Source organism: Vulpes vulpes, chromosome 9, assembly GCF_048418805.1.
Source record: "Vulpes vulpes isolate BD-2025 chromosome 9, VulVul3, whole genome shotgun sequence".
Classification (NCBI taxonomy): domain Eukaryota; kingdom Metazoa; phylum Chordata; class Mammalia; order Carnivora; family Canidae; genus Vulpes; species Vulpes vulpes.
In genome coordinates this window covers 11,131,610-11,144,997 of record NC_132788.1, presented here as the reverse complement: position 1 = coordinate 11,144,997, position 13,388 = coordinate 11,131,610, and the positions used below count along the sequence as shown (strand labels likewise).

The 13,388-nt window shown below is 40.1% G+C and overlaps 1 protein-coding gene across 1 annotated transcript in view; it reads left to right on the top strand.

Moving 5' to 3' along the window:
* Window positions 1-13,388, top strand: part of DAW1 (dynein assembly factor with WD repeats 1) — a 51,594-nt gene that overhangs the window by 20,358 nt on the left and 17,848 nt on the right. Inside the window, exons 5-10 of the mRNA XM_026006164.2 lie at window positions 309-431; window positions 4,182-4,281; window positions 8,484-8,591; window positions 10,990-11,096; window positions 11,999-12,101; window positions 12,856-12,970. Coding sequence (XP_025861949.2) covers window positions 309-431; window positions 4,182-4,281; window positions 8,484-8,591; window positions 10,990-11,096; window positions 11,999-12,101; window positions 12,856-12,970 — 656 coding nt within the window. The remainder of the gene's footprint in view (window positions 1-308; window positions 432-4,181; window positions 4,282-8,483; window positions 8,592-10,989; window positions 11,097-11,998; window positions 12,102-12,855; window positions 12,971-13,388) is intronic.

The window sequence follows — 13,388 nt, the reverse complement described above, 5'->3', positions numbered from 1 at the left end:
GAGATACGTCAGAGTTTCAAAAAATGTTATTGATGACCACTATTTAATTATTAATTATTTATATTATTAGAAAGATTATTGGATATTCTTTATTTTATTTAGTGACTCCTTTTTGAGTTAGGGATAAATTGGAAAGTTTCTAATCAAAACATTTAGATACTGTTCCTAATTTAGCTGTTCTACATACACAAGTTCCATTATAAAAAGCAATGAAAATGGGCTTACAATCTTGCAGGTTAAAACAAAGGAGGTCTTTATTAACACACTGCTATTGTCACTTTATGATTGACTTATATTCCTTGTGTTAGCTTTATCACAGGAAGCTATGATCGGACGTGTAAACTCTGGGACACTGCATCTGGAGAGGAGCTTCACACCCTGGAGGGCCACAGGAATGTAGTTTATGCCATAGCATTCAACAATCCTTATGGGTAAAAAGACTCTCACTCATTCACTTATTCCTTATAAATCCATTAATTTGTTTATTCTTCTCTCCCTCCATTTATTGGAGGAGGAAAGGAAGAGAGAACTAAAATTTGTCAAGTGCCTGATGTGTGCTCTGAAAGCCTTTTAATTATCTTCTTCATGCTTACAGGAGTTTGGGGATAGGTATTACTGTTCTCATATAAAGTATATAAAGTTCAAGTACCCTTCCTGGGATCACCTGGTAATAAAGAGGAGAGCAAGAGTTCAGGTTCAAGCAGAATTGAGTCCCTTCTGTTGGGAATTCTCTGACAAGCAGGTCCTACTGATATTTACAGCTCTGGCTTCTGGAGAATGCGACACAGCCACATAACATGGTTTGCCTTGTTTAGAAGTTAATTTACAGTCTTTAGCAGAAAAAAATGTGTACAGTAACACAACAGTACAAAATATAATGGCCTTTTAAACCAATGTCTAGTTAACTGATTCAGCAGATTGAGTTAGTCCTCTAGCTATCCTTCTGCTCCCTGAATGCTTGTACCAACTGGGCCACCCACTGGGCCACCCACTCACCGGTATGCTCAGCTTCTCTTGCCACAGGTTAGGTGGTAGGCCCACCAAGATTTAATTGTGTTTTTACATAAAACTGCTTATGTTGGCTGTGCTTTCAATTGTAATTATGGAATTTGATTAAGTATTGCTTAAACTAATGAAATAATGAATGTGAAAATAAAGCTGTTGAGGTTTCTTTGTGTGTGAATACATAGATAAGGTAAATCTTTGAAAAAAATTACTACTAAATGAAGTTGTAGATGAGAGCAATGTAAAAATTAGAAAACACACTGAAACATTTAGAAAAAATTTGTGCTCGGATTCTGCAAGCATGTTTAAGTTCTCATGCCATTTTTAAGAAAAAAATGGGTGGTTGTAGGTGTTGGATATAATTTCTGTAAGACAGATAATGAGCTCTGGCTGGCCAAAGAAAAGGCCATGGCCTTGCATATTTGCGTAAAAAAATCTGAACGTTGCGTCTTTTCTCGTGATGGCTCACTTTGACTTTTTTCCATTCACCAAGCTGTTTCTATAAATACATGTCTTTTACCATAGTATTATGATGACTAGAACACAACAGTAAATGGTTTAAAAGTTAAGAGGAGAAAGATTTGTGTGATTTCTCCTGATAGAGGCTTTGCGGAAGATATGGGGCTCAAGCAGAAGCGTGGAAGGTGAAAGACGGAGGGAAGCGGGGGAGGGCATCGTGGGTGAGGGCACCCTGCAGCTCCAGAGGTTAGGTGGGACTTTGTCTGGCACCCCTAGCTCTCTAGTGCACATTTTCTGGTAAGAAACAAAAGTGGGCGAGATCAGAGCTTTCTGTGTAGTTTGAACTCTGTTCTGGAAGACTGAGTTCTGATGAAAGCTTTGTGAATGAAGGAGGGACTCAATGAAAGTGCTATTTTGGGAGAGCTGTTCTGGCAGAGACAGGGGGCTGGAGGGTGTGAGAAGGGATGAAACAGGAGGCAAGGAGATTAGTTTGGAGACAGATAAAGTGATAGATTCAGGAGATGATGAAAGCAGTGTAGGATAGTGGCAAGGGCAATAAAGGGAGTTTTATAAAAATCTGATGCACTTAGAGTCGAAATTTTATCCCATGAATATTAAAAGCTTGGTATGTAGGTTGCTAATGTCATTACATCTCTTTAAAATGTTACACACTTTTAAAACACATCAATTGTGATGGCACAAAGTTAATTGGTATGTTTAAAATGATTAAATATTCCAATTACATTACCGAAAACTTAACTGCGATGTATGCAGTTATACACTGTAGAGAATGTGATTTTTATAATACCTTATTGCACCAACCTGTGGGAGAGGAAGATTTTATTGAAATTATGTATGATAGAATGTTTTACTTCTGGTATAATTCCTACTCTAATTGCAATGTTATTTAAAGGACTTTAAAAGTATATTCTCTATAATATAATACCATGTCCTATAATAGGCTACTTAAAAGATATGATATTTCTGCATGTCTGAGAACAAAGTTTTTTGGGGATAGAGAGGTAAAGAACGCTTCCTCTTTTGGTTCTGCTGTTGGACTCTATCAAGACCCCCTAATGAAAAACTCACTTGTCCAATTACAGAGTCTGCTGATTTATGTATGGATTAAAGCAGCATTTTCCATGGCATTTGGAGGCATTGGGGTTTCAGTAGAGTGAGTTCAAGATAGCCACTAAAGAATGAGAGGGAACATGTGCATGTGTGTGTGTGTGTGTGTGTGTGTGAGGGAGGGGGGGAGGAGAAGGGAGAGAGAGAGAGAGAGAAAGAGAGGAGAGGGGAAGAAAGAGAACAAAAGAGAGGAGAAGGGGAGGGGGTGGGGAGAGAGATGAATTTCAACCAGTTTAGTGTTTATATGTTTTATACATTAGGTCGGGAGTAAGCTTTGATTCAACAAAGTAATTCTAAAAAATATGTCATTGGTATTATCTTTTATCATGTAATGGCCTATGGAACTAGAGAGCAGTGTGTGATCAAACAGGAATCGATTGAGAAACAACAGCAATCTGAGACGATATGTCTGAGGAGCAGGAGGGATGGAAAGTGGAGGGAAAGAGTTGATAAAGGGCACACGGGGCTCTCAGCACATCCGAGCAGAAGTTTAGTGTTCTAAACTAACCACAGCCCAGCGGACGTCAACAGCTGACGAGGAATGCCTAGACTGGATGGAGGAGAGCCAGTGCAGACCTTGGGTTGATAAGCAGCTTTGAGTGTTAGGAAACTCTAGGTGGGTGGGTATTCTCCAGAACAAACTGTCCCTGGAGCATGACAGAAAGGACCTCACTCCCATTAGCTCAAAGACCACAGAAACACTAACGTGGTTGGCCTGAGAACAAAGGAGAGATACAGGGCATCAGTGTTAGTTTGGACAAAATATAAATTCTGCAACTGTGCCAAGCACATATAAATTGCCTTAGGATATGCATTTTGGGTCATAAATCCCTTCACGGTTTTGAACAATGAGCTCTAACTGTAATTGATGACCCAGTTGGGTGAACATTTTGATGACTTGGTGTAAGAGACAGGGGTCAACAGTAAAGGAAAAGATTTAGTTCTATGATCACAGGTTAAACAGGTCAACCCGCTCTTAGCTGTTGTGTGTTGACAGTAACCCTGCCCCACAGTATACCCGGGAAACCTCTTGTTTGAAAGGGACAGGTCTTTACCCTATTTCCTCTCTAAATCCTCCTTCTTGTTCAAAGACCTTACAATCAGCGTAATATTGGCATTATTTTCCCAAGGAGACACTAAGTTCTCAAAACCTTATCTAGCCATATGGTTAATTGGATTTATATCTTTTCATTCTTCTTCTTTTAAATTCAAAATTAGCCTTGTCAGTAGACCTACTAATAGAATTTTTCTATGTTCCTGCAACTCATACATTATTTGTTTCCATTTGGTAATAATTTCCTAAACTAAATTTTGTGCCATATTCATTGTGGCAATTTAAAAACTTACTGTAATCCCGAACATAAATTTATGCCTTCAATGTAAAATATTTAAAATTAAACATGCAAACTGATACTATTGAAAAATTAGACCTTAATTTTGTTGTCCACTGAAACAAATGTAAAGTTATTGTTTTACAAAGTAAATTTCTGAGTAGACAGACCCATGTATTAATATCTCGTCTTAATTCAGTGTATCATATCCCGTGCTTGAATTTGTCTTCAAAACCCTTTTTTTTTTTTAAATCTTAGTGACAAAATTGCCACTGGATCCTTCGATAAGACTTGTAAGCTGTGGAGTGTAGAAACGGGAAAGTGTTACCATACCTTTAGGGGTCACACAGCAGAAATAGTGAGTATATTTTATTTTATTACACTTTTATGCTGCTCTTTCTCCTTTCTTTTTCTTTCTTTCTTTCTTTCTTTCTTTCTTTCTTTCTTTCTTCCTCTTTCCTTTTTCATAGACTATATTTTTTAGAGTAGTTTTAGATTCACAGCAAAACTGAGTGGAAGCTATAGTGGTTTCCCATATGCTCCCGCAGTCCTGCACCCCCACCCTAAGCATGTCCCATTATCAACACCTCCCATCAAAACTGTACATTTGTTACTATTGATGGACCTACATCAACACATCACTGCTATTTCTTTTTATTAGTCCATTATACAAATAGTGGTTCTACCTTTATGATTAATTTTACAATTATATCCAGTATTTTTAGTTTATATATATTTTATATGGTGGCATTACTGTAATTTACAAACTATTTGAGTTTTTATATCTTGCAGTTGTCGTCAAAGACCTATATCCTGCATTGACTAAGTGGACGTGCAATATGATAAACATTTGAGTACAATGGCCAACCTGACCTTTTCTTTTTCAATGACTTGCTTTTAAAGGACTGAGTTGATGAGGGTTGGTAAAATTCTTAAAATAGCTTTTAAAGTAACTTTTTTTTTAATAACATGTGACATATGTAGGCTTTTAAAGTAACTTTTTTTTTAAATAACATGTGACATATGTAGGCTGATTGTTTTCTGGATATCATTAGAACCCGAATTTGCATAAATAGTTTGATAGTCTAAGTGTCTTTCGCTGTTGGGAAGACCTTGCCCTTGGCCAATTCTGTGTTATATCTTATAACAATTAGTGACATAATTGGCACCCTATGGGACAAATGATAGCTTTTAAAAATAAACAAGCTGCTTATTTTAGGAATAAGATTTATTTATATTTATCCTTCGGATTCTTGGTATAGGCATACAATAAGGGCTCATGCTATGTTTAATATTTTTCCTAAACACTGGGGGAAAATGCAATACAAAATTATAACTGACCATTAAGGTACTCAATGTGCACAAAGAATAACTTTGTGCTAATATGTAAGCCCTTCACATATATTAGCTTCATTGCACCTCATAGCAACCTTAAGAGCTAGCTTTTTCCCCATTTTACAGTTGAAGGTGCCAATACATAGAGTAAGCAATTTGGCAAATTCATAAGAAAGACATAATCCTCATTTTCCCACTCCCTTGGAATTTTGAAAAAGTTCTCTTTATATATAGTGCCTAGGAAGATTGATAATTTTCATAGTCAACAACATCAACCCAATAAATATTTACTAAATATTAACCATGCATTGAGTCCTGGCCTGTGTGCTTGGCCTACCAAATAGAATCACACATGGTTCTTACCTGCAGGGATTTTATAGCTCAGTAGAGGGGGGAGAGTCATCAATAAATAAATTCAGAGATTCGTTGAAGGTGTGCTAGAAGTGGGTGGGGAGTTCAGTGTGGTCAGAGAGGGAAGCACCTGGTCGAAGGGTGTTAAGGAAAGTCTGTGCAGATAGGTAGCACGTTCTCCAGGCAGCAGGAGTTTCACTGGCCAATGCCCAGGGGAGGTGTGCAACAGTGGTGCGTGCTTTTGAACTCAGATGACTCCATGTGGCCACAGAAACACTTCCCAAACTTCCCCTGTGATGACATGCACAAAATATGACAATATGGCTGTGCAACACACTGTGGGAGGGGGAGCTGCCTGTGGCCCATGGTCAGAGGTGCTGGGCAAGGATCCCTGGTGCTACCCCCACTGCCTGGGGTAAAGGCATCATGTCTTGGTGCAACTGCAACCCATTCAAAGCCATATCACATGGTAAGCATGATCAAAGTGGAGGAGGCTGGCAAGGCGTAGTATTGATTCATATGCTATGCTAAAGAATTCGGACTTCATCCTGTGGCTAATGCTGCACTGTTGAAACTTTTAAGGTGGAAGATAGCATCGTCATGTTTACTCTTTAGGAAGATCATTCTTGTGGCAATGTGAAGTATGATTAGAAGTGGGGGCCAGCTGGCTGTCTTGTTGCATTTCCAACAAAGATGACAGGGGCCTGTCATGAGGCCAGTGAAGAGAATATGAGAGAGATTGGAGTGGAAGGGTAGGACTGGATTGCCAGGAAGATTTTTAAAATATTTTATTTATTTATTTATTCACGAGAGACACAAAGAGAGAGGCAGAAACATAGGCAGAGGGAGAAGCAGGCTTCATGCAGGAGCCCGACGTGGGACTCGATCCCTGGGTCTCCAGGATCAGGCTCTGGGCTGAAGGCAACGCCAAACCGCTGAGTCACCCGGGCTGCCCTACCAAGCAGATTTGAGGCTTGAAGGGGAAAAGGGGCCCTAGGGTGAATCCCTGGCTTCGGAATGGCAGTACCATTCACCAGTTCTATATAAAAGGAAAGGCAGGCTCGTGGTCATATGACTTGCATGTCTTAAATTGATCAAAGCTGCCTGGGTGATGTCCAAACAGAGGCCCTTTGGGGCTGAACTGAGTGCAGGGTCAGGGAAGAAAACATGGGTGTGTGGGTCACTGGCATCGGGGTGGCAATGGAAACCACTGGGGAATTGCAATTTCTGAAAGGAAAATGACCAGTATGGGGAAAAGTGTGATGGTGTCTTGAGCAGATGGAGAAGAGAAGAATCTTCTAAAAGATACAAAAAAGACATAGGCAGTAAAAGAAGAAAAGCGGAACACTGTTAAAGTTGTGTTTGGAAGGAAGAAAATACAGGGAACAAAGGAGTCAACACTGCAGGCGTCAGAGAGGTTAAGTGAGGTGACTGACAGCCATTGGATCATTTAACTAGAGTGGTTCCAACAGAGTTGACGTAGTGGGAAATGGGCAAGCAGTGATCATGGTGCAGTATTTTCCCAAGGAATTTGGCTGTGAAAAGGAAAAAAGGTAGTTGAAAAAGGAGTACAGAGAGGCAAGCGAGGGTTTTTTGTTATGTGGGAAAAGCTCAAGCATCTTTGGAGGCCACTAGGAGGCATCCTGTCCAGAAGGATGGACAAATTAGTGGGCACATCTCCCCTAGGAGTGTGGGCAAGAGGGGGTCTCAGAAGGGCAAAGGGATCCCTCTGGACCTGACACTGAACGAAAAGCAAGTGAAGGCAGGGTGAGGAAGGTCCCCCATGATAGTTTTCTCAGGGAAGTAGTAGGAGGCCAGGGTATCTGTGGGGGAGGAATGAGGACAGACTTTGGGCAAGAATAGGGAAAGGGAGAGTGTACTGAGCCAGAGGCACTTTCAGGTAGGGAGAGGATGGTGCTAAGGACACAGCTGAGGATGGGAAGCTCCAAGGAGCAACACCTGTAATCTGCTATGCAGTTTCCTTCAGCTGAGTGATGAGGGAGGGCCAATGAGTGGGTGAAATGCCAGCTTGATACAGTTGTTTGGAGTCTTACAGACGGTGCCTGGGAAAGAGAGGGGAGCCTGGGAGTGAAGATACTGAGGATGCTGGCAGGACTGATGTTTCCAGGCTGTCAGTTGAATGGGGGATGGGGGTGACAGAAAAAGGCAGGCATCTCCATGAGGTGGAGGATATCCTGGGGATGGCTTGGTAAGGAAGAAAGAGGATGCACTGAGTAATTGGATCTAGAGATTGTTGTATCAGTAGTGAATTTTCGAGAAAAAGTGATGTTAAAGTCCAAGATGTGGCCACAGGAGTGATTATGAAAGGGAGTCCGGGTTCATAAGTCTGGGCTACTGGAATGATGGCCTTCACATGAAGACCACCTAGGACTTGGAATTGAGACCATGAGCCAATAGCCCAAGTCCTTGGTGAGTGAAGGGGCAGGATGGAAAGGACTGTGAAGTTAACAACAAGGAAGATGGGAGCCAGAGAACATGAATTGCAAAGGAGATGAGTTTGCTTTTACTCTTGTTCTTCTGTGGCCTGGAAGTGGCAAGGCATGCCGGTGCCCCTGCCAGCCTGAGCTGGGTGACATGGGAGAGCACATCTTCTCAAGAGGAGAGTGCCTCAGGATTCAACCTGCGGGAAGCCGGCCACCCATATAGCCCCTTGGTATCTCACTGCGGATTTTAAAGAGACTTAGGCTCAACCTAAGGTGATGGCATCTTTTCCATACAAAATTAACAATTAATTTTGTATAGAAATTAATTAAAAAGCTTTTCTATACAAAATTAAATAAAAAGCTTTTCTATACAAAATTAACAATTTAAAACCCTATCTTTCTAAAATCTCTTCCATTTCCCGTAATTCAGGTGTGTTTGTCATTCAATCCTCAAAGCACACTGGTGGCTACTGGAAGCATGGACACAACAGCCAAACTGTGGGACATTCAGAGTGGAGAGGAAGTGTTCACTTTAAGAGTACGTACGGTTCATAATGTCACCAGCTTCAAGAGTTTGGCATTTTCCCTAACCATTGCTTAGCGTAAGCCTATCCTTTCAGTTTGTCTCTATACATCTTCTTATTACAAAATGAGCTCTAAGTGAGAAGATATTTATGAGCTATTGGTTTTCCAGACTATAGGGAGAAAAGTTCACTCTTCAAACCAGTTGGTTTGCTGGTTACTCCAAAAGACTTTGATGGGGGAGCTGGGGAGGCCACATGGGCTTTTTATTTTGAGTAGCCTCAGTCTGTAAGCTATACCAACTATACAGCTTAATCCCTAGCACCATCTATGAGGCTTAAAGGCAAGTAGGAAGAGGGAGAACTGGAGAAAGTTGCTAGAAGATTCCATAAAAGGATGAACATCCTTCTCCTCCATTACCACCAACCCCCGCCCCCCCATCTTAGAAGCTTCCCATATTACTTGACAAGGGGTAAGTAAGTGGCAGGAGAAGAAAGGCCAAAGGGCACTGCCCAAGAGAGCAAGAGCTGGTGGTGTATCTCCACAGGGACCCCTGTCTGTCACCATCACCACACGCCCAGCACCTTCCTCCCACCTGCTCCCTCTGCTTCTCCCCACCCCAGCCCAAACAGTCCTACAGAAGGTGATTCTCTGAGCCCGTCGGTGGGAACAGCTGGATAGGAAATCCAATTCTTATCCTTTCAAATTATAAATGGATTTAAAATTAGGACCCCTTTCCTGGGAGAGCTTTTCCAAGAAAGGTAAAAAATGCACTCGAAAAAGAGAGGTAACAGCACTCTTTTTTTTTTTTTTTTAAACTAACACCACGGGGTCTTCTTAATTCAGAGTGCCAACCTTAATTAATGTAAGTAGACTCTTTCGATCTTCGTTCTCATCAGTTCTGTGGGTCACGGTGGGTCACTGCCTCTTCACTACCTCCTCTTTCAGACCGACGCCTAACGGTCTCCAAAAGATGCATCTACCTCTGCACACCTACATCTGCCACCAGACATACATTCATTTTGTGTGTTCGGAATTTTAATGTTCAGCTGCATTTAATTTTTGCTGTTTGAAATCAACCAGAAATTTGTGTTGTAAATGAACTTTTTCACTCTTGAAAAAAAAGCAATCATGTTAATTCACTAAAATAATTAGGGAAACAGAGCAGAGTCTCCTGCAGAGAGGGGCTTCTTCCCATTGTCTCAGAATGTTTGATACATTGGCCCTAGACTGTGACTAACTGAAAGTCAGGCCAAAGGTCAGATATTTATTAGCCTATTTTATGTTAAATCATCATAAAAGGGGCTCCTGGGTGGCTCAGTCGGTAAGTGTCTGCCTTCAACTCAGGTCTTGAACCCAGGGTCCTGGGATTGAGCCCAGCATCCAGGGTCCCTGCTCAGGGGGGAGAACAAGGTGGGAGAACACCTTGTTCTCTCTCTTAAATAAATAAATAAATAAAATATTTTAAAAATCATCATAAGAATATCCTTTTTTAGGGGATCCCTGGGTGGCTCAGCGGTTTAGCACCTGCCTTTGGCCCAGGACGCTATCCTGGAGTCCCGGGATTGAGTCCTGCATTGGGCTCCCGGCATGGAGCCTGCTTCTCCCTCCTCCTGTGTCTCTGCCTCTCTCTCTCTCTCTCTCTCTCTCTATCATAAATAAATAAATCTTTAAAAAAAAAAGAATATCCTTTTTTAAAGTTTTGAACTTTATTTTACAACCTGCCTATCACTTATTTTTTTTCACTTATTGTTAAGCCAAAACGTATACAGCCTTTTGTTTTGTTTTTAGCAGATTTATTTATCTTAGAAAGAGAGGGAGAGAGAGAGATCAAGTCAAGGGAAGGGCAGAGAGAGAGGGAGACAAGCAGACTCCTGGCTTAGTGGGGAGCCCTACATGGGGCTAGATCTTAGGACCCTGAAATCATGACCTGAGCCAAAACCAAAAGTCAGACACTTAGCCTTAACGTACTGAACCACCCAGGTGCTCCAGCTTTTTTTTTTTTTTTTTTTTTTTTTTGGATACAGCCTTTTAAAAAATGTTTCCAAGACAATGTAAAAAAAAGTTCTCTGATTTCACAAATCATGCCCTCATCCTGCTCATTAAAACAAACAAAATCCAGTTTTACTTAATTTTACTAAGTTAAATGGGCTTGATTTATGTGTATAAGTCAACTTTTAGTAAATTTACAGAACTATGCAACCTTCACTAAACTCTAGTTTTCAATATTTCCCCAAAAAGGTACCTGTGCCCATTTGCAGTCTCTCCTATTCCCACCCCGAGCCAACTGCTAATCTCTTTTCTCTCTATAGAGTCTTGCCTTTTCTAGCATTTTCTTTTAAACTGTGACATTGTGCATTTGTAGGGATTGCTTTTCTGCAGGTGACGCATGGCGATATCTGCTCTCTTTCTAGGGACATTCAGCTGAAATCATCTCTTTGTCCTTTAACACCTCAGGAGACAGAATCGTCACAGGATCTTTTGATCATACAGTTGCAGTGTGGGAAGCTGATACTGGAAGGTATTTTCTGTCTTTAAGAATTTGTTAGTCTGGATCGAGGGTTAAGAAGACAGTTTTTGCTGTTCATTAGTTTAATCTCCTTTCTGTTAACTGTGCTTTGGAGTCTATGGGAATAGGACATACTGAAAATAAGTTAATTCATTATTTAATGATATTTCTGACCCACAAAAAAAATGTGAGCTTTCTTGAAATTCTGAACAAATAATACAACACAGCAACATAAAAGGAGAATGTTAACAATAGCCTGGGTGTATGGCTATTATTTGTTCCATGTACTGTGTAATTAAATTTCAATGGCTTGTCATTATGGTAGGCATGGATATCATGAGTAAATAAAATCATGGCTAATTTTCCAAATTTAATTTAGTCCAACAACTTCAATTTCCTTCCTAATTATTTTGGGTTCTAGTTGCTAAGAAGTTAACTAAGTTAGGCTATTTGTGTTGTAAAGCTCCACCTTGGGCTTGCCTGTATTTTGTTGGGAGGGCTGATTACCAGGCGTAGCAGTCAAGTTGGATACCATAAGAAATGTGGGAGAAGAGGGGCCCTTTGGACATTTGATGGATAGTTTCTGAACTACCAAGGGGCCCACTGATCTGGTGTAAGGATACTTCCAGAATTTCAGACCAACTGTATTATTTTTTACCCATGGCTTTCTCAAGTCTTAAGTGATGCTATTTGTGAGTGCTTAAAATTTAAGTATATTTTTTTCTAAAATTAAATTTGTAGCCTAGTTGATTGTTTTTGAGCTATACTAGAGCCATCATTGTTTTGTCACCAAGGATATTATTTTGTACGAACCAAAATTTGGAATCTTATACCAATGGGCTTGACATCATTATTTGTGCACATATTCTGAAGTAAGGCTTCTTTCACCAGGGTAAATCCTTTCTATTTTGTAGGAAGGTGTATACCTTAATCGGGCATTGTGCTGAGATTAGCAGTGCTTTATTCAATTGGGATTGCTCTCTGATATTAACTGGCTCTATGGACAAAACCTGCATGGTGAGCTCAAGAAATATCTTTGCTTTACAGTTCTCCTGTGTGCACTTTTTACTGTGTCAGGTATTCATTACAACATTAACACATTTCAAAGGTGCTGCAAAATTAGGACATTAATTTATAAATAATAAATGGTATTTTTGAATGTTAGGTTTCTGATCTCCAAAGTTTAACGGAATTATGATATAGTAAAACAATGTTAATTGAACCAAATGTATTACAAGATCTTATTTTCAAAGGCATGTTATTTTTCTTTAATGTCTCACTGTTCATTTGTTAAACTTTGATTAGAATGAATCTCAAGCAGGCTCAACACAATGTCTGCCTGCCTTTAAGTTTCTGTTGCTAAGAGCTTATGCTCCGGAATTATTACTTGATTACATATCCAATATATTATAATCTTAATATACTTTTCATTTTCTAGAATTATAGCTTTAGATCAAACTCCTTATCATTCGATGACCTGCTTATGAGAAGAGGACACTTCAACTCCAATCAGTGAAACATGCACTTTGAGTTTTTTCCCAATGTAGTGGCAGATTTGCACTACCCATTCTAAATGTCTGTCTCTGGTCTTCTCTTTGTCCAAGGTGTGCCTTGTTGTGAATCCAGGTAAAATGAACAGAACATGTGAAAATTATGCACACGGTCTTGGCACAGTTATTCAGCTAGCCATCAGCATGTCATAAAGACTACTCCTTTCAATTATTGCGCTCGAGATGGGAAGTCACAGTCACCCTCTTTTTTTGTATTGTAGCTGTGGGATGCCTCAAATGGAAAATGTGTGGCAACGCTAACAGGCCATGATGATGAAATACTAGACAGCTGTTTTGATTACACTGGAAAACTTATTGCAACTGCTTCAGCTGATGGTAGGTCATCTGCTCATACATTTAATTTCTTCTGGAGAGATTTAGGCTTTTCTGATAAACACATATAATTCTACAGTATAGGCCATCTACCTGATGACTAGCTGTGAGAGAAACTATGTCTGCCTCATCTCTGTGATGTTGGTCACTACACTATGTTGATATGGTATTCTTGGTAACCACAGGTTACAGTGTCTGCATCACCTTGACAACCACATCTTGGTAACCACAGGTTACAGTGTCTGTATCACCTTGACAACCACATCTGATGTTACACTGGGTCTTCACATCCCCTTGATACTGTATATAATATATTCTTGGTCATTTCACTAATCATGCATTATGTTACATTATGTCAGCTTCACCAACTTGACCACCATCCATGGAGCTATAATAAATCTTCATTATCTCCTTTATACTA